Below are 21,646 nucleotides of genomic sequence, written 5' to 3' on the forward strand. Positions count from 1 at the left end.
TCCTAGTTGTGTGACCTTAGAGATGTCACTTAACCCCCATTGCTTAGGCTTTATCACTCATGGCTTAGAATCAAATTATAATATTGATTCTATGTTGAAAGGTAAGTTTGGTTTTTTTAAGCCTCTACTTCAGCAAAACCATGGAAGTTACTTCAAGAAGGAAGAAAACAAAACACCCCAAAGCTAAATCTTTTGGCTTTGGTGGCCCTTCTGATAATTTATACAATTAAACCTCCTTTCACCCACACTTAAATTTGATTTAATGTGTTCCCTAACCAGTAACTCATCAGAGAAATAGTGTGACAAAAATAGACTAATTGAGATTGATGCCAGTGGCTGCCATTGTGATAAATAAGTGAAAACATAACTTTTTTTTGCTTTGGTGAGTCCCAGTGAAAACATAAGGTGATGAATATTTTTTCAGAGACTTTTTCTGTAGTTCTAAAACACCACCTTGCAGCATAAAAGTTCATGGCATAATATGTGCACAGTCACATGTATTCACATAGTTAACATATAATAATTGCTCTTCTAATTAATAATTACAAAGTACTTTGAAAACAATATATAGTAAATAATAAGATGATACTATTACCAGAAAGTCTCTTTGAATAGTTTAATTTGGTTGGACCTTTTTTGCTAGAATTGTATTTTTTATATAATTTTTAAAATTCAGTCTCCTATCTGTTCTTAGAGCCAAAGGAAAGAATGGGCTATCAGACTTTTTCCATTCTATAATATTACTATATATGTACATTGCTCATTTTGAAGAAAATTAAATGATCCTCTCTAACCCATTCATAAGAAGGTAGAAAAAAGTTGTATAAAATGGATCTATATAAAATTATCTATAACAATTCTTGTTTACATAATGTTATTTCTGTCTTACTAAAGCCTCCCCTATTTTAAAATCCAGCTAGATGGTTCTGTGATTCTTTGTGTCTATACATGTACATGTATTCAATATATGATTACTTGGGGCAAAATAAAAGCAATTAAATGTATTGATCATAAAATAAAGCATGCAATTTTTTATATTCTTAGAAAACATTTAAATATTCAATGTGTTTTTGCTACACTAGTTTAAATAACAGAATTTGACATTGAGCTCACAAGATTTTGCAAAATAGTCTTTATTTCTTCATAATGAAGCAATACTTTTCTTACATTGCATGTCAAGCACCTCTTTGATACTCAGTTTATTTTTCTAAAGCTACCCACAACCTATATATATATATATATATACATATACATATACATATACATATACATATACATATACATATACATATACATATACATATACATATACATATACATACACACACACATAGATTTTCAGTACACTTCTTAGACACATTTTGTGTTATGGTTTGAAGTCATAGTGTAGTTTTCTATCTCCATGTAGGGATTTCTTTTATTCTAGAACAATTCTATTTCTCAGTATATAATATATTTATAAGAGTTAATTGTTCTTTCCATGAGTACAAGATTTCCAAACTCAATAAAAATAAAGAAGTCCCTGAAACACTTTTTTTGGTTGGGTTTGTAATATGATGAGGTTGTATAGATTTTACAGATTTATAAATATTTCTGATTTTGGCATAGCTTTGAATGAAAAATGAGTTATATGAGTAAAATATCTTTTGACAGTCTTAAGTATTTTTGTCTTTATATTGTCTTGCATATGGGACACTTTTTTCAGAGTAATGATTAGCACCTATTTTTAAAATTAATCTTCTTGTTCTTTGAACTTCAAGATTTCTACACTTCACTGTAGAGGGATCACTAGAAAACCCTTCAATCTGTTAAGTTCCTCTGAAGATTATGTTGCTTGATTTCTACATTTTAATTAGTTTTTTTTTTTTTTGCAGCAGTAGCTTGTCAGTTTGGGTCTTTTTTTTTACCATTTTCAACTGCACTTTCCTTTCATTACATACAACTCAGTGTTCAAATGATCCTTGAGAATACTTGATTTTCTCCAGCCAGTAGCTGCAATACCCCCTTAACAGTCACTGAAGTATGCTCTCTGTGAACTACCTTTGTATATATCCTTGGAGTAACATTACTTTAAAAACATGAGAATTAAAAACATAACAGAAGAGAGAAATAAAATATATATATGCAATAAAATCTAGGACTACACTGAAAGAAACCTAGTTAATGAGGTACAATCAAATGTTTTGAATCAGCTTAGTGTCAATAGAAGCACACATATATGTGCATTGCTGTCAAAGAATGAAACTATATCTAAGTTATTATATGTCTTGGATACCTTTGACAATATTGTGAACTTTATGTAGCTACACACATTAACATGTGTATACAGGCATATATGCATGCATGCATACCTATATACACGATAATATTTTTCAACATAAAACCTTTGATTTATAACATGGAACCATCCCATGATCTTCATCAACTTCAACTTATCTATTTCAAACCAGACCATTTTCTCCTATTATTTCCCTCCTTTTACTTCTGTCTCTGAATCTATTTTTTTCAATATTCCTGATTCTTTTCTTTCTCCTGCCAAATCTCTTTATCACTTTATTCAAAACTCACATTCCTTACACAAGAAGTTCTAATCTCTCAACATGAGTATTGCCAATCCTTCCTTCCCAGGAAGAATGTAAAAGGGTAATATTCACATCTAATTAATATATGTGTCCCTAGAACAGGTCACATGAGGCCCATAATACTCCCAAGTACAGCCCAGCCCATATTAAAAATGTAATTGTGAATACAATAAAATAAAGATAATATTACATTTTAAAACCAAGTCAACATTTAACTCACAGGGATCCTTATTTCTGCTTAGTGGCCTCCATTTCATATCTGGATATGAACTATTGCCCTAGACCACAGTCTTTAGGAAGGCACAGATCCTATGTTTTTTGTGAGTTTCAATACAGAACATACCACTTGGTAGGCAAAGTTCAATTTGAGAATTTTCCATATATTTTGTCTCTTTTTTCTCCAAATACTTTCTACAATGTGATGTCATTACTGATTTCCTTTGCCTATATCATCAACTATTGTGAAAGTTCTTGACCCAAAGTCTAAGGAATCCCAAGGTGTCTATTAATGGAATTTAAGGGGTCTGTCAACTACAGCATATATTATTATTTCCATAACTGTATATCAATATGTTGGTTTCCTTTGTAATCCTATGTATTTTTGCATTTTAAATCATTGTTCTGAAAAGGGTTGTATCCATAATTTCTGACAGTTTGACAAAGGGGACTATCACACACAGAAGTTTAAGAACCCCTTGAACTCCCCAAAGATTTTTAAAGCATAAAACTCAAGGCAGTAATTTTTATTTCTTTTTAGATTATGCTATTAAAAATTTGAGGATAAGATTAGAACTATCAAAAAAGTCCCTGAGGTTTAAAGAGTTAACTTTCCTGTCCATATTTTTTCATGAATAATCTACAGGTTTCTAAATGTAGTTGCTGTGAATAGATGCTAATTTGGTAACATTTGGAACTATAAATGGAAAGAAATTCTGTGAACTTCTGTTTTTCTGCAGGTGGTGCTTGGCAGTTTTCATTTAATGTGAAATTCTACCCGCCAGACCCTGCCCAACTATCTGAAGATATCACCAGGTATTTGAAAAAAATAAATATGAAAATGTCAGGCAAAATGGGAGGATAGATCTTCCTCCCAAGTTCCCTCGAGAACAACTTTGCTTTCAGATAAACTAAATCAGCCATTTTTGGTTGACAAACTGATGGCAGCTGGTTGATAAAAAAAAGAGCAAATGATAACATTGTCACAGATGAAGAATGTTCACCATTAAATCTTTGATACCATTATCTGCTTTAATTGGTAGAATATATAAGTACTATAATATACAACATTACATATATAGATATATATAGATATATATATGGTAGAGCTGACTTGTAATACTGCTACACTAGGGTTAGGAAGACTTTAATTTTTATGTTCTTGCCTTTGTTTTAGTATACATGTTCATAGATTAAAAAAAAGAGACAAAAAATAATCAAGAAGTATTTTTCTTTGGAAAGCTGCAATTCATACTGTGAATAAAACAAGCGCCTGACAGCTATAAAATAGGTTTTCTGATCTAAAGAAAATATGTCAGATGAGGTATTTTCATTCCATACTGTATTCCCCCAACCCTGAAATAATAAAACTATTTTGATCACCCTGAAAAAATGGAAAAAAACAGCATTCCTCTAGAAAGAAAGAGTAATATTTTACTTCAAGAATTATTCCAGAATGATAAATGAATATTGAAATTGAGCAAGTGTCCTTTTGCTTAATCCCTCTGCTTTATTTGACAATTCTGCCCTGTCTCCTTCCAAATTTAGATTTGCACCCTCAAAAGTTTTGTGTAACTTTGGACCACCATGATTCTGTTATTCTCTAATAGCAACTTACAAGTAATTACATACTTTTTGATGAATATCTCTTGCCGATGGGAGAATCTCTGTGGAATTTTCAGATAGAGCTGAATACTTTGGATTTCCCATCCAGAATGCAAAGAATCAGAGAAGAGTTTCATTTCATGGATAAATTAGAATATAAATTAAAAACTAGCTTTAAAATAGCCAAATTGGAGCAGTCATACAAGGTCAGATGATTTATGGCTAGTGACATTGTTAAATTTGGATTTGAGAAGGAATCCATAATTCTACTGCATCTTTTGATAAATATTTATGTAGTATATCTAAATATTGAAAAATCTTTTAAAAATATGGTTTATATGAAGAATACTGGTAACACCAACTTTTCCAATTTCTAGATATGTAGAAGCAGACTATCAGAATTACAAATCTATAAGAGATATTAGAAGTTCATCTAATCATCTATTTCTAAGAAAATTAATACTTAAATCACCCAAGAGAGAAGATCCGATCAATATGTATATTAGCACTCCAGTATTTGTGGATAAAAATACAATGTAGTTTTACTTACATAATTATTCTGGAAATCAATGATATTGGCAATAGTATCAAATACTTAGAAATATTCTGTTGTGATTTTGTATTTATAAATCTTAAAATAAGAAGAGAATCTGTGTTAAAAATATTCATTTTACCTTGGTCAAATTACTCAGAGACATTTGCAATGGCAAATTCAAAACAAAAGGTTTTCTAATTTAAAACTTAAAGTGTTTAGAATGTCAGAACATCAGTATATATCTGTTTAGACTTTAGGAAGTTCATTCAAAACCCTGATTGAAGTCCATACTATGAAAGTTAATGATATTAAAGTAGATATGTTGCAAACTGAGAGCATAAGTGGTGATTTACATTTGTTTTTGGCTACATAAATGTTGTCAGGGAGTCACAAGTAAGACTTTTGATGTCCTTAATGAAATAAAACCTATTAACCAATCATTAATTATATTTAGGAAACAAATATTTCTATAAAGTGTGTTCATACAGATCAATGGATTCCTTAAGGAGATACTAGAGGAACAATGGCTGTTATTTGGTGCATGAATCTGGCCTGAATCTTTCTTACTTCAAGTTGGCCTTAGACACTCACTAACTGGGTAATTTTCAGCAAGTCAATTAACCCTGTTTTCCTCAATTTCCTCATCTGTAAAGTGAGCTGGAGAAGGAAATGACAAACCATTCCAATATCTTTGCTGAGAATACTCCAAATGTGGTCATGAAGAGTTGGACATTTCTGATAAATGACTAAACAAGTGGAAACATTTCATATGATTCCTTCAGTACATATATGCTTTAGTCAAACTGTTCAATTAGTGTCCTCTGTGCAGCTAATTCAAAGGTTCTTTGATTATACTTTGTAGTAAGACTAATTCCATTAATCCATGTGCAAATACACTCACAAATTGTTCTTGAAACACAGTCTATGATTATGTCATTCTTCAAATTCTAGGAATCATGTAGAGTTGTTGTCAATGATTTGAACTCTTAGTTGCTCAGGGGCAAAGAATAATCCTCCATTGCATTTATTGAAGTCAAACCTGACACCAAAGCATGACTTTGACTTACTTTCAACAAAGCATTGATCTTCATCAACATACTAGAATATTTTTAGGATAGTTTGTATATTTTAGAAAATATGATTAAATAGTTCTCTAATGGGTTTTTATTTTAGACCTTTACCTTCCACCTTAGAATTGATACTGTGTTTTGGTTCTAAGGCAGAAAAATGGTAAGGACTAGGAAATAGGAGTTATGTGACTTGTTCAGGGTCACATAACTAAAATGTGTCTGGGGTCAAATTTGAACCCAGAACCTTCTGTCTCTGGGCCTTTTTTTTTTAACATAACGTAGACATTTGCTCTTTGTTTTAGGACACTGTATAAACATATATATATATATATATATATGTGTGTGTGTGTGTATATATATATATATATATATATATATATATATATATATATATATATATGAGGGGAGAAATGTAATGGTCAGTGGAAAATTCCTTCAGTCACCATAACTGTTTGCTTTTTATTCCTTGTCTCTGGAAGATACTACCTCTGTTTGCAGCTGAGAGATGATATAGTATCAGGAAGGTTGCCATGTTCTTTTGTTACACTTGCCCTCTTGGGATCCTATACTGTCCAGTCTGAGCTTGGCGACTATGACCCAGATGAATGTGGAAGTGATTATGTTAGTGAATTCCGTTTTGCACCAAACCACACAAAAGAACTGGAAGATAAAGTGATTGAGCTACACAAGAGCCACAGGTGAGTAGTCAAAATACTTAGAGCATTTTACTTAGGTTCACATTGAGAATGGGAATAGTTTCCAGATAAATTCTTTAATTTCCCAGACAAATGTAGTTCCAGCCCCCAGGAAATTAGTCATCTTTGGCTGAATGAACTATGTCTATACTATCTCTGACTCAAAATATGAAAGTACTTAATTTGAATTTTTTTCTTAAATTCTTTTCTCATTCTACTTATGTTTTCAGAACATCTCCTATCAGTCTAGGAATGTATTTTGCTACCCTGAATTGTATAGGAAAGACCTAATGCCTTGGATAATGGTTTGTTTAGCAGATGGCCAAGTAGCTACGTTCATAGAAAAGACTTCTCATTTATTGACCATGTTTAAACTTTGGGTTTCTTTCTTCTTCAGGGGAATGACACCAGCAGAAGCAGAAATGCATTTCTTAGAGAATGCCAAAAAATTATCAATGTATGGAGTTGATCTACATCATGCCAAGGTTGACATTTTAATTCATACTTCTCTTTCCCCAGACTGCTCCCCTGCAAAATCAGGAACCAAACATTAGGCTCATAAGATGGGCTATCATCCCCTGCCCTATTCAAATTAAATGCATTTTAATGAACTGAAGGATATAATATGGAAAAATTAGCTCTTCTTTGAGAAGCAATAACTCTTATTTTTGGAAAACTACAGAAAATCAAGCTATACTTTAAAACTGAAAAAATACATAATTATAAATTTATGCCAGTATTTTTTCAAGCTTTCCTCAGGAATAAAATGACTTTAGTTGCCTAGAATGATTATTCAATTAATGTGTTTTCTTGGGCAAGGCCAAACTTTTAGCATAGTCCCTCTATGTTTGGATCTTACATGCTTAGTTTTTGTAATATGCTGTATGATAGATAACCAGACAGATGTGTATACCAACATATCCATATCTTTATAGATAAATATTAATTGGCTATGGATTTACTGACAGTAAATGTAAAAATATAATAGATAAAATATCAACACATTGAAAAAGATTTTATTTGGGGAATTTTTTTATGTATTGTTTTCTAATGTTTCATGTTTTCCATTTCATGACTTTAGTGAAATTAAATTCTAAGTGACCTATTATTTGCCAATCAAATTGCCTTTTCTTTGCTTTCCTTGACACCTTTGACAAAATGGAAACTCTTGACCACCACTTCTTCATTTACCTTTCATAATATACGCTCCTTATTTATTTTCCACCTTATAGATCACTCTGTGTCCTTTGCTAACTTTTTTCCTATTCTTTCCAGAAGAATATTACAAAGTATCATTCTTTGGAACTTTACTCCTTTTCATTTTTTGGAGAAGAATTAAATTCTTCCCCTATCCTTTGCCTTGGTCCTTTGTGTCTGGCACATTGCCTCACATGTGTTAGGCACTTAAATGCTTGATTGATTAATTGTATTGAATTATGGGCTCCATATTTTAGGAAGGTCATTAATTGAGATGATACAACCATCTTGGAAAAGGACCTTAACTTTATGCTATTAAAGGATTGGAGGAAATAACTGTCAACCATTGATGAAAATGATCTAAGATTCTTACATATAGTTACTTATCCATCACCATGGTAAAAATCAGTAAAGTTATCTTCCTCATGTACTTCAGAATGGCTTTTTAAAAAAAAATTGTCCTCCTATTCCAAGCTATTTTTGTTTATTATTTTTATTTGTAGAAAAAAAAGTTGGGGTAGAAAAACTGGTATAATTTGCTGTAGTGCCTAATCCTGGCCCTTTCAGTGGGGAATTAACACTTATTAAAATCCCTCACAAGAGTCCAGCACCCCCTTGTCCATATGGCCAGCATTTCTAGTGAGTCACCAGAATGCTTAGTAAATGCTTGTGACTGTTTACCTTGAAAGTCTAATATGCAGGATTTCTCTAATGAGAATGTCCTCAAATACATGAATCTATGCTGAAAATTTAATTGTGGGACTAAATTATAAATTAATCCTCTGAAAGAATTTTGTAGTATAATGAAAATGGGTGCTAGATTTGGGTTCCAAAACCTTGGGTCCCACCTCTAGTTCCCCCATGCATTAACTTTGGTACATTGGACAGCTCACTTGTTCTCTCTGAATATCAATTTCCTCATTCATAAAATGGATAATATAATGTTTCATCAACTATTATGCAGGTAGGTGAACAGAACATTGACCTGGAGCCAGAAATTCCTCAGTTCAAATCCATCCGTTAGTATATAATAGCTATGTGAAGTCAATTTACCTCTGCATCAGTTTCCTTAATTGTAACATAGCAATGATAAAATCATCCACTTCCCAGAATTGTCTAAGGATCAAATGAGAATGTTACTGCATCATAGGGATTGAATGGAACATTAAATAGATGATTTATGGGATAGCACTTTGTAAATAATACACCACAGTGCTATATGGTTATGTTAGATGGATGAAAAGGAAAAAAAAAAACTAACACAGTATGTTTATTATTTCTGCTGTTTTCCACCTACAGGACTCAGAAGGAGTAGAAATTATGTTAGGAGTTTGTGCAAGTGGTCTTTTGATATATCGAGACAGACTCCGAATTAACAGATTTGCCTGGCCAAAAGTTCTGAAAATTTCTTACAAAAGGAACAATTTTTACATAAAAATCAGACCAGGGGAGGTAAGCAAATATATATTAGCATTTCCATTGGGCAAGTTTTTGATATCATGGGATGGACAAACTTAATTAAAGCTTTTCAAAAGCTTTCATTGTTGATATAAATATATATATATATGTATATATATATATATATCCAAATACCTAGAAGAATTTGTTGAAGTTCTGATAATCAGAAATAAGTTAAATATTTCCTTTCATTTGCATTCTCTTGTGTACTGTTACTTCTACGGCACAACTTGTTTATAAGATTTTTTCATAGCCTCACAAGATTCTCAGAGTTCAAAGGGAATTATGAGATCATCTAGTTCAACTCCAATCAAACATTTCTTTAACAGCATACTTGATAAGAAACATCCATTTTTCATTTGAAGACAAATGATGATGGGACACCAATTATATCTTGAGGCAGCCCACTCCACATTTATGTAGCTCTAGTATTTGTAATCTCTAAACATTTCTTCTAATTCTATCATTTAGAGCCGAGTAAAGGAAGTCTCTTTCTTTTCCATATGACAGTCATTTAAATACTCAGAAAGCCATTTTGTGATTCTGATATCTTTTCTGAATTTTCTCCATCAATCTGATTTTTCTAAAAGTTTCATTATTAACTCCGCCTTTTCCTGTCCCTCATTCTTATTGAATTCTATGGAGGTTTTTATACCACCAATCACCTCCTCTTCCTATTCATTTTCTCTTTCCTTGGCTTCTATAATACTACTCTCTCCTAGTTCTCCTACCTATCTGACCACTTCATATTTTCTTGTACTGAACCTTCATTCACTTCATGATCTTTAAATCATAAATGTCCCTGCCCTTTGCCCCCCCTTTCTTTTTTATTAATAGTCTCAATCTTGTTAATCTTATGTACTCAGTTGAGTTCAATATATTTACTCATTTGAAGCTCAGATGTTTATTCAACCCATATCTCTCACTCCTCAACTCTAGTTTCACACCTTTTAGGTATGTTCACCTAGAAACTTCATCAGAATCTAAAACTCCATGTTCATTATGGAAATAATTAACTCCAGAGATGGGATTTGACCATGTCTTCTTGCTTCCTACAATCCGATCTTCTTTCTAGACCACATTCTATCTAGATTATCCTCCTAACTACCCACCTAGAATCTTAATTCCATTCAGAATTTTTATCTTCCTTGAAAATTCAGTTCAGGTGTCACCTTCAATGCAAAGCATTACCCATCCTCCCCCACCCATTCCAAGATGGTAGTGCTCATTCTGTCATAAAATTACTTTATATATGTTTATTTATGTACTTGTTATATCCCAGTCCTGGCCATGACCAAAGATAATATAAGCTCCTTGTAGACATGGATTACTACCTTTTTTTGTTTTGTTTTACTACCTCCATTGCATGGCATTTTTATACAATAGTCTTTGCTTAATAAATAATTCCTGAATTGTATTAAAGCTAGGCTTAGGCTAACTATTTCTTTGAATGGTCTCTTGTGACATGATTTTTAAGTCTCTTCACCACTTTAGCCACTTTCTCAGATATGTTGTAGTTTGTTTTCCCTAAAATATTTGTCATTAAAATGATCAAATATAATAGATGTAGTATTACTAGGATATAGAGCATTCTGAAAACTATGATATTGATCAGGCTAAGATCACTTTTAGTCCCTCATGATGCTATGTCATTGGCTCTCATAGTGCTTGTAGTCCACTAACAATTCGGCTTGACTTGTCGTCTAGGCATAACTTTTATCCACTATTTGATTTTATTTTTGGACTGTGTATATATGAAATAACATATGTAACGTGTACTATATGAATATATATGTGTATATATATATATACACTCTATGAATACTAGCTATTATCACTATCATTTAATCATACTAGACTTTCCATCATTCCAGCCCATCAGGAACTTTCTCAATTCCAATTTTGAAATATATCATGCTAGTGATTCCTTAGAACTTTGTGTTATTTGGTGATTTGGCAACCATTCTATCTATCTTTCATCCTAGTAATTAGAGTTTTTCTTAATTGAATGGAATTGGGCCAAGGTCAGAAATCTCATGGCATTCATAGAAACTCTCTTCTATTTTGTAACTTATTAATCACTATTTGGGGTTCCATGAGTCAATTGCTTCTAAGTCTACTTGACTAAACAATCATCTATCCTATGCATATGCTAAAACTTAAATATATTATGCCTCTGGAATTCCTCTGTTCTAGTAAATTAATTATGTGTTTAAAGGAAATAAGTATCCTGAAATACCTTTATCTTCCTGTGACACAATGATAAATTGGTAATTGCTTGTGATCATTACTTCACTTTATAGCTGCTCACCACCCTTGAATTTCAGTTTCTCATCTTGAATTATAATTACATACCTAAGTGAAAATTTAAGGTTTATTAGTAATTTTCTGTTTTCAGAATTGTAAATTCTAATATCAAAGAAACCCTCAATTCTCACTTTGATATTGGTCCATTTCATCAGAAAGAAACACAGTATTTGAGTAGTAAAAAAGATATGGAAATGGGTAGAGACACTCCAAAAATGTATTTGGTAAAAAGGTGGTGACAGGTTGCTTAGTCTGAGAGATATTAATGTTTATTATTACTGCCCCCTGGTGGTTTGATAGGTAGCATCATCAATTGAATTCAGCAAACACCAAAATAAAATCAAGATACAGGAAGATTTTAAAAAAAATTTCAGTGAAATGTCCAAAGGATATCTGAGTCATGTGCTGAAAACTATGAAAATTTTGGACCAAAAGAAAATAACTTTGAACTTAAATAAAATAGAGACCAAAAAAATTCACATTGGCAAGAATTCAAGATGATTCAAATTGAACCACCAAATCAGCCAGATATATGTTGTTGGGCAAAGAATGCAATTAAAGAATTTCTCAGAACTCTCAGGAATTTTATTCATTGACTAGACAAATACTTTTAGGGAATTGGACTATATACTTTAACTGGGCTTTCTAAACTGATTGTAAGAAGAGAATACCCAAGCTTAATATTTGGCCAAAAAAGCATTCACTCAATGCTTAAACACTAAGGATACAAAGATAGGGGGAAAACCCAACAATGTAAAATTATGATTTGTGTACAGTAAAATTGAATATTTGCTGGAGGAAGGTCTTTAGGTCCTCTAAGCTTTCTGCATAAGAAGATTATTTTAAGGAGGAAGTATTCCTTTGAAATTTGGCTTACTTAAAAACAAAATATAGAAGAGACATTATTATATATATAGGGGGGTTAAATAAAAGTATGTGAGGATTCTAAAGATCTTTTCAAACTATTTCCAAGGCTATTACATGTTATAAAATTATTGTATACACATTTTGTATTTTAAAAAGTCAGCGTTCAATTGTGTTTTTTTTTCTTCTTCACCTAGTTTGAACAATTTGAAAGCACCATTGGGTTTAAGTTGCCAAACCATCGGGCTGCGAAGCGTTTATGGAAAGTGTGTGTTGAACACCACACATTTTTCAGGTAAGTAGAAATTATTTTATATCTGTAAAATGCTTAAGCTAAGAAACAAACTATAAGCAATTAATTATACCAGAGAAGATTTCTTGGAGAAAGAAATATATTTAACATGCAGAAGTGTGCATTTCTCTACAACTTAAATTAGTGGTTTAGAAACTTAATTAGTTTACAGGCTCATGTACATTTTTATACTTAAGTTTCTGACACTTTTACAGCTTTTTATAGTTCATACCCAAACCTTTTCCTTGACACTATTTCTAGAAACTTTTTCTTTTTCTTTTCTATTATATACTAACTCTTTTTTTTTTCAGAATATTCATTCCATTCAGTAGTTCTTTTAAAAAAACAAACAAACCTTACCTTCAGTCTTGGAATCAATACTGTGTATTGTATCCAAGGCAGAAAAGTGGTAAGGGCTAGGCAATGGGGGGTTTAAGTGACTTGCCCAGGGTCACACAGCTGGGAAGTGTCTGAGGCCAGATTTGAACGTAGGACCTCCCACCTCTAGGTCTGGCTCTCAATCCACTGAGCTACCCAGCTATACCCCAATTCAGTAGTTCTTTGAAATTTACCCACCACTACCTTACATTTCAATATCTCCTTCTTACTCACATAATGAAGAAGGAATCTCTGCCCCAAAAACAGTATATGAAACCTGACGTGTTTGGGGAAATAACTGTTTTTTCTCGTTAATATCACCTAATTGCTTTTTGTTCTTCAAAAAAATTACATTAGGATTTAATTGTACTTCTCTAATCAAATCAGTAGTCTTAGCTTGATGTTTACAGAATAATTTGTTGAAACTGAAAAAGAATCTGTAGTATTTCATTTTCCATAAGTGGGCATGTGTGTGTGTGTGAGACAGACAGATATATAAAGAAAGATGACAGAATTCTTAATAATTATTTTTCCTTGATACTTCGTAGGCTCCTATTACCAGAAGCACCACCAAAAAAATTCCTTACCTTGGGATCCAAATTCCGCTATAGTGGCAGAACACAAGCCCAAACAAGGAGAGCTAGTGCACTGATAGACCGACCGGCACCTTATTTTGAGCGCTCTTCCAGCAAACGGTACACAATGTCCCGCAGCCTGGATGGCGGTAAGAGCAATTGATTAACTCACTTCATAATTAGTACCTGTTATGATCAAGATCGGCCCAAGAGTCACGCGCTTTTTATAAACTCAGATTTCCTCATCTTGTGATAAAAGAAAAATCTGTTGTGTATGGCTGGGTGACTGCAGCCTCAATTTTAATATTTTTCAGTTTCACATAGATCAAAATATACACAGTGTGTTGTAGGAAATGAGGAACCCATTATGGGGTTTCCATGGTGGACTAACCTTTTTTTGAGAGGGATGGGATTGTTCTGCACCTGTGAATTCATTGGTATAGGGAAATTCTCTCTGCCAATGCACATCTGTGTACCTGGGTTGCAATTTATTGTTTTATAGATTTGTAGGGAAGAAGCTAAGTGATCTGTCCAGTGTCACACATTCAATAGGTATTAAAGGCATGAATGAAACTCAGATATTCTTGACTTCGTGGCCAGTTCTCTATCCATAATGCCTCTTAGACTTTAATAATAACTCAGGAAATTCAAGAGAAAGGTGTACTGTAATGCTAGATAGATAGATAGATAGATAGATAGATAGATAGATAGATAGATAGATAGATAGATAGATAGATATAGATATATATGAATATACCAGTCATATTGGTAAAGTTGCCAACAGACCAACATTGTATAAATCTTTGGAACAAGTCTATTGATAGTTCCAGAAAGTAAATACTATTACATGTATCTTGTTTTTAAGTAATGAATATAATTTAGTTTTTATAATTGACTAATAATGACAGATAAAAATGATCATATTAGGCTTTGTTGTCTACTATCGAAACTACATTAAGTATTTGAAGTTAATTTGATTTGTTGTTAATAAAAGAATTCCTTAATATCCAAACTTAGAAACATTAACTACTACTAAAACTTAAGTCAATGAATATATGGTAAAATTTTACTGGTATAAGATTGTTTTTTAAATTCCTTTTATTATATAATATATTATACATATTATAGGTACTTTTCCTTCCTCTCGGCATTTTTTCCCCTCTCTCTCCGCCCAACTGCTGAGAAAGGGAGATGTATTGTATATATTCCTTGAGGAACTCTCAGAATGCATTTCCACCTAGAAACAATGTTATCCATGATAGATAATTCAAAGTAGTTCAGATACAGTTATTGGTAAAATTGGCTTTGATATTCTACTTCAAGATACATTAGGCCACCATTGGTAGCATTGTTTCTTTGTCCATATTTCCATGTTCACATTTCAAAAAATCAACTTACATTTGCACTCTTGGAACACAAACCTATTCCTAAGTTGCAGTTGAAATAATTGAATATAGATTAGAATATCCCTATTTTTTCTAGCTAATAATACCCACTTCTCTCTGCTTACCCAAATAGTCTCACTTGTTTTTTTTTTTAATCATAGACTCTGACTCTGAGTTAGCTACTTTATATTAAAGATCTAAGAAATTCATGTTATTAAAGCCATGTCTTTAAAATTTTTATTTTACCATTTTATATTTGTCTTGTTTCTTCTTAAGAAAATGTGTTTGTTTTGAATGTGGTTGTCATAATGATTTTGGTATGATGTTCGTTGCTATGAAAGGGAAAAACTTTGTCAAGTATATGTGCTAATAACATCCTATCTCTTCCTCTCCCTGCCCAAAAATGATGTTAGTATGTCTTGTCTCTCATGGATTGGGATTCTGCTGATTGCAAGCTGGGGATTGCATGATGAAGCATAAATTGCATTTTTGCTTACTTGTATTGTATTTAAGATAAGTCCAGGGACATATCTTGAGTTAAAGAAACTTTTTGAAACCTTTTAGAGGGGCTTTAAGATTTAGGTATACACAACGTGAGGTAAAGTGAACTTAAAAAAAAGAAAAAACTTTAGTGAAGTGCTTTTGCCATTACAAGGATTGTAAGAATCCCTTTTCACTCTTTTGTTTTAGTTTCAAAAATTTTTTTTAAATCAAATGCCGATTGCAGTTCATTTTTCTTTTTTCTTTAACTATTGTGTATTTGGAGACAAATTTTGTTAAGTGTTGATCAATTTTATGTTATTTTTCAAGCCTTAAAATAATTAGTATTAAATTTTTGCAATTTCATTGGGTCTTTTTAGTTCAAACATTCTCACAATAATAAAAGGATGTTTCTTAACTCTTAGATGCTCTGCATGCATTGCATTTGCATGCCTTCCATTTAGCACCTGTCATGTTCCCCCAGTGCAATACAAATGCCTGCAATGCCTCTCCTTGCCATAAGGTTACATGGCAATGGAGATCTGAATGTTTCTAGTCTTCATTTAATCACTTACCACTTGTGATGTTCATCTCTGGCTAGATAGTGGTGTTTAATGGTCATGATGGCTTTAATATTTTGGGATCATGTTTCCAAGTATCTTGGAGAAATTGTATTTATATAGTACTTGTTAATGAAATATATTTCCAAGAATATAATTTAAAAAATATTTTTACCATCTTAACACCAAATCTTGGCCATGTTATTGAAACAAATGTGTCCTCTAAAATTTCTAGCATTGAATGGACTGAACTCTAGGAGGTGGCTGCTTGATATCTGATGGTCTGTAAACAAACTTACAGGAGGGGTCAACTGAGGCTTTTCCTCCTGTATTTCCAATTGCTTCTGGACTTTTAGAGTTTCAGAGCTCATTCTTTTAAATTATTACTTACCAGTGAGCATGGGGATTTGCTAAAATCATTCAGATTATTTCATGTGTTAAGCATTTAAAGAATTTGCTAACGTGGGTATACAAAATATCGAAAAGCTATTTGTGCCCTTAGGCTTAAATATTCACTGAGCAAACTTCATCAGCCAAATTTCCAAGCTTTCTGACATGCAGTAAAAAAAAAATAATTGTGATATTGTTAACTTGCCTTTTTTTTGTACAATACAGAATTAACTATTTCAGATTTTTTATTTGCCTTTAGCATCAGTGAATGAAAACCATGAAATATACATGAAGGATTCTATGTCTGCTGCAGAGGTTGGTACTGGCCAGTACACCACAACAAAGGGCATCTCTCAGACCAACTTGATAACAACTGTGACGCCGGAGAAAAAGGCAGAAGAAGAGCATGATGAGGAAGAGGACAAGAGGAAAAAGACTGAAGAAGTCACTCCAGTCTCAGCAATACGGCATGAGGCAAAGGTAGATTTTTTAAGGCTTCTTTTGTAGTTTTATTCACTGTCCTGGGGACTACCAAGTCATTATAAGAGGAAATAAGTGAAGAATGTGTTAAGTCATGGGAGGACACATTTCAGCATTGGTTACATAAATGTTGTCAGCTTTATTCATTAACTTATTTTTACAATTCTTATTTGTTTCTGACACAATTCATTTAAAAAAAACTGAGGTTCTATATAAGACTTTCAACAGCTATCCTGAGAATGCCTCTAAAAATTATTTTATAATAATGTGAGGATAACAATTTAGGGATTTTGTTTGATTTTGTAATTTAAACTAAACAGTTGTTTTCTTCAATTTGTTTCTGGCCCCATATTCCTCTCCCAGTACTTGGCATATTTTTTTTTTATTAACAAAGGTACAAAATTGTCATTCTTCTGGTTAGATGTATTTGGTAACTTAACTCATTTTCCTCAGTTTCCTCATATGTTAAATGAGCTGGAGAAGGAAATAGCAAACTACTCCATTGTCTTTGCCAAGAAAACTCCAAATGGGGCCACAAAGAGTCAGATATAACTGAAACATCTGAACAACAACAAAATTTTTAGATAGTTTACTTAACTTTTTATATCTTCATTTGGATTGATCTGTAATTAATAATTTAGTGTTTTTTTAAAAATTTAGGAAATCTAGTTAAATAACAGTGTCTAGTTTTATGCTAATTGTTTTGATAGTTTCATGCTGTTTATGGCAGCTGTACAATTCAAATACAATTTGAATAATTATTTTTGGTTGACCTTCTATTTATTCACTTATAGTAAAGGTTTTTAAAGCAAGTTCTAATTATATTCACAAAAACATGTAGCAGCAGATTATATCCATTTCTGATATAAATCAGTCCACAAAATCTGGTGTTTTTTTAATGTGTTACTTGAATGAGAACTGTTAGAATTGTGGCTGAAATGCATTCATCATAATAACAATAACATCATAAAAACAATATTCATCATAAACATGACAAATCTATATATCCTAAAAGAAGCCTAGACTTTTCAGATGAAACACTTTTGCCCTCTAAGACATTGTCATTGACCCAAGACCTTAAGCACACTAACCCTCTCTTACAAAGCTTCATTGCCATATGTTCTTTAGAAAGCACTTTACTGAGCACTGGGACCCCAAACATGGACTGATCCTGAATTTTAAACCCATTTACTTGTCCTTTCCATCCTTTGACTTCTTAGTTATCACTTTTAAAATAATGCTTCAGACTTTTATTTTTAGAAATATTTTTACACCAAATTTCATGAAAGGGATGTAAACCCTGATGGTAACATAATTATCTAAAATACAGGTAATCTTAAGCCCAATAATGAAAAGGTTAGGCTTCTTTCTGTAGGCCAATGATCACTTCTTTTACCTGGTACTCTAATACAGATTAGGAAGAAGGATGGTCTTGATTCAGAAGCTTGTTTGTATTAGAAAATAGGTTTTGTATAGATACATATTTATAAATATTTTTCATGAATAGTGAGATTTTGTTTTCATATGCCATAGTAGGAAAAGCAGGAATTTAATTGTTATTCTATAGCACAGGCTTTATTAAAAATATCTGTATACCTTAGGCATGATAGTAATAATGCACATTCTTCTGCCCCCTTCACCACCAAACCTGAGTTTTCTCACCTTTAAAATGGAAATAATGGCTACATTGCTTCTTCACAGAGTTGTTCTAATGAAGATGCTTTGTAAAGTACTTCAAAATGCATTCTGGGAATACTTCCTTGATGCCAGACTATTAATCAGTTTTCAGAGGCATTAGTTTAATCATCATTCTAACTCCCCACCTTAGAAAAAAATAAAAGAAGTTCAAATTATCTCACAGTTGCTAGAAAATGCTTCTCTGCCCGAATGACCCAGTTTCCAGACATCTTGCTTTCCCAGCTCTCTACATTTCCCTGAATTTAACGGGCAAGCCTGAGGCAGAACATTATAAATGGGCTTTACACATCCAGGTTATGCACCTGTTCCTAAGTAGAACCTCAAAGTCATTACCATTAATAGTGTTGGGCTTGAAAATGAATGCTAATTCATTAATAATAGTGTCACATACATGAAAAATGCATCAATAAGTATTTTCCTTTTATGGGAATGGTCTCTTAGGCAAGCAGTGTTAGATGTAGTAAGGGAAGCTGTGTTAGATGTAGCCTACTCTCAAAGCCTTTTGAGATGAAGACTCAAATGCCTGAAATAAAAAGTCTGCCACTGCCCTGACCTAGATCTCCTTTAGAGACCACTGCAATCAAACATGGCTTTCTTATCCATTACTAGATACCTCCTGTTTTAGGTACCATTCCTGGGTGCTTAAGATGACACGATTTTCTCTATCATGGAATTGAACACAAGTAAAAAACTTTGTACTAAAAAAGTTTGATAATTAAAAGATATTTAGCATATATGAAGTCACTTTCAAATTGGTAGTTCTTTGTAAAATTATTACTAATTTGTTTTCAAAGTGTTATTTCCTTTGGCCTGTTTCAGTTGTCACAGGCTTTACCTAGAGGTTTTTTTTTTTCCTATTTGTCAATTAAAAAACACATTCACAAAAACATAGGCATATAAAAGGGACTATATCTCAAATCTTTTAGGAGCCAATGGTAGTTTTTCAATGAAGAATGAAATACCAGTAACAATACTACATCAGATGATTCATTGTTTGAAAGAGCTTCTTGCCCAATTTCATCATGCTCTAAATCTTCCTTTGAGACAAAGAGAAGTAGATAATTTTTTAATGATAGTAAAACTGAAGTGCAAAGAAATTAATCTTTCCTCAAGTTCTCAATAAGGTAAAACTAGAGTTAGAATTATGGTTTCAAGATTCCCAGAAAGGAAAGGAATAAAATTGTTATTGTTATTGGTGGTCAGTCATGTCTAACTCCCATTTGGGTTTTTCTCAGCAAGGATACTGGAGTGGTTTGCCATTTCCTTTTCTAGCTTATTTAACAGCTGAGGAATTAATGAACTTAAGAATAAGTGACTTGTCTAGAGCTGTGATGGTGAACCTATGGTATGTGTGCCCAAAAGGACATGCAGAGCATTCATCAGAGCATTCATTGTGGGAATGTGCACTGTCCCCCACCAGAGTTTGTTACTAGAAAGGCATAGGGCCTCTGGCCCTCTCCACTGTGCCTGATGACATTTTTTCACATCACCCACCTCTATGCCTAACAGCCCAATGGGAATTCTTCCTCCCTCCTGTATGGGATAAGGTGGGCAGCTCACATGTGGCAGAGGTAGAGGGGAGGGGAGTTCTTGGGCCACTTCCTTACTCCTCTCCACATGTGTTGAAGACATTCCTCACTTCCTCCACCCCTCTGCCCAATTACCCAATACGAGTGCTTCCTCCTTCCCCTGTATGGAGTAAGAGTGGGGCATGGGGGTTGCACATATCTCTCAGTTGGGGTGGGTGGGCATGGCATGTGGTCTCTAAAAGGTTCATCATCACTGGCCTAGGGTTATGGAGAGAGTAGGTTTCTGAGGCTGGATTTGACCTCATGAAGAAGTCTTCCTGATTCCAAACCTAATGTTCTAGCCATTGTGCAACCTAGCTGCCTCAGAGCAGAGCATTGCTTATTCCACCAGATTATAATGAGATTTAGATAAATTATTTTTATAAAGCTTAATATGTACCACTCACTGGGTGAAGTACTTGTTTTACAGATATTCTCTCTTTTAATTCTCACAACAGTACTATCATTGTCTCTTTTATAGTTGAAGAAAGTGAGGTAAACAAAGGTTACAAGCCTTGCCCACGGTCATATAGCTAGTGTGTATCTAAAGCTATATTTAAACTGAGGTTTTCCTGACTCCCGGCCCTGCACTCTATCCAATCAGTCACCATGAGCAATGCTTATTCCACTAGATTGTAATGAGATTTATATTGTGGGGAGGGGGTGATGCCTTTGTGTTGAACAACAAATTGAACTTCTAAGATCATAATTAAATGGGATGAGGTTGCCAGACATGTTGCAATAAAGTTGAGTCTTACCTTTCATTGGAAACTCTGGACAAATCTAAGATAAGAAGCCATCCATAAAAATGCCTATTCTCACCAAGTTTATAATGACTGGAGATAAGGGAAAGAAATATGCTTTGATGGGTTAACCATTCTACTAGTCAGGCCAATCTTAAGAAATGTTCTTATGCAGATTTTACGACTTGATTTTTCATACTTAATTTCTTAAAAGAAGTTTGGTGGTGTTTTCATTTCAAATTATAGTTACAGGAACCAAAAAAAAATCAAACACCTTTTTTTTGTAGGCAATTTTGGAAAGTCTGATTTAGGATATTGTTAGTTAACTGGGTAGAAATTCATTTATATTGCTATAGTGACCAAGTCATACTAGCCTTTCATTTCCAAGAGGAATGAGGCCAGGAATGTAAAATTTAGTAGCTCACTTGATTGACAACTCAATGAAAATGATGGTGAAAATTTTGTGCCTGAACAGGATTTATTTCTATTTTTTAACCAGCTGAAATATCAGCAACATTTCTCTTATCTGGAGATCAAGCAAAAGTTCTTGAAAGTCTTGGTATCTCAA

The 21,646-nt window shown here is 32.9% G+C and overlaps 1 protein-coding gene across 47 annotated transcripts in view; it reads left to right on the forward strand.

The window, feature by feature from the left end:
* EPB41L3 (erythrocyte membrane protein band 4.1 like 3) overlaps positions 1-21,646 on the forward strand; it is a 243,190-nt gene that overhangs the window by 133,767 nt on the left and 87,777 nt on the right. For 41 of the 47 annotated variants that reach the window (XM_056823691.1, XM_056823700.1, XM_056823694.1 and 38 more), the window contains exons 6-12: positions 3,539-3,614; positions 6,488-6,706; positions 7,101-7,188; positions 9,200-9,352; positions 12,727-12,824; positions 13,748-13,923; positions 16,849-17,069. In XM_056823691.1, coding sequence (XP_056679669.1) covers positions 3,539-3,614; positions 6,488-6,706; positions 7,101-7,188; positions 9,200-9,352; positions 12,727-12,824; positions 13,748-13,923; positions 16,849-17,069 — 1,031 coding nt within the window. The remainder of the gene's footprint in view (positions 1-3,538; positions 3,615-6,487; positions 6,707-7,100; positions 7,189-9,199; positions 9,353-12,726; positions 12,825-13,747; positions 13,924-16,848; positions 17,070-21,646) is intronic. The other 6 variants (XM_056823699.1, XM_056823706.1, XM_007487683.3 and 3 more) reach the window with 1 other exon arrangement.

This window comes from Monodelphis domestica, chromosome 3 (assembly GCF_027887165.1).
Source record: "Monodelphis domestica isolate mMonDom1 chromosome 3, mMonDom1.pri, whole genome shotgun sequence".
NCBI lineage: Eukaryota > Metazoa > Chordata > Mammalia > Didelphimorphia > Didelphidae > Monodelphis > Monodelphis domestica.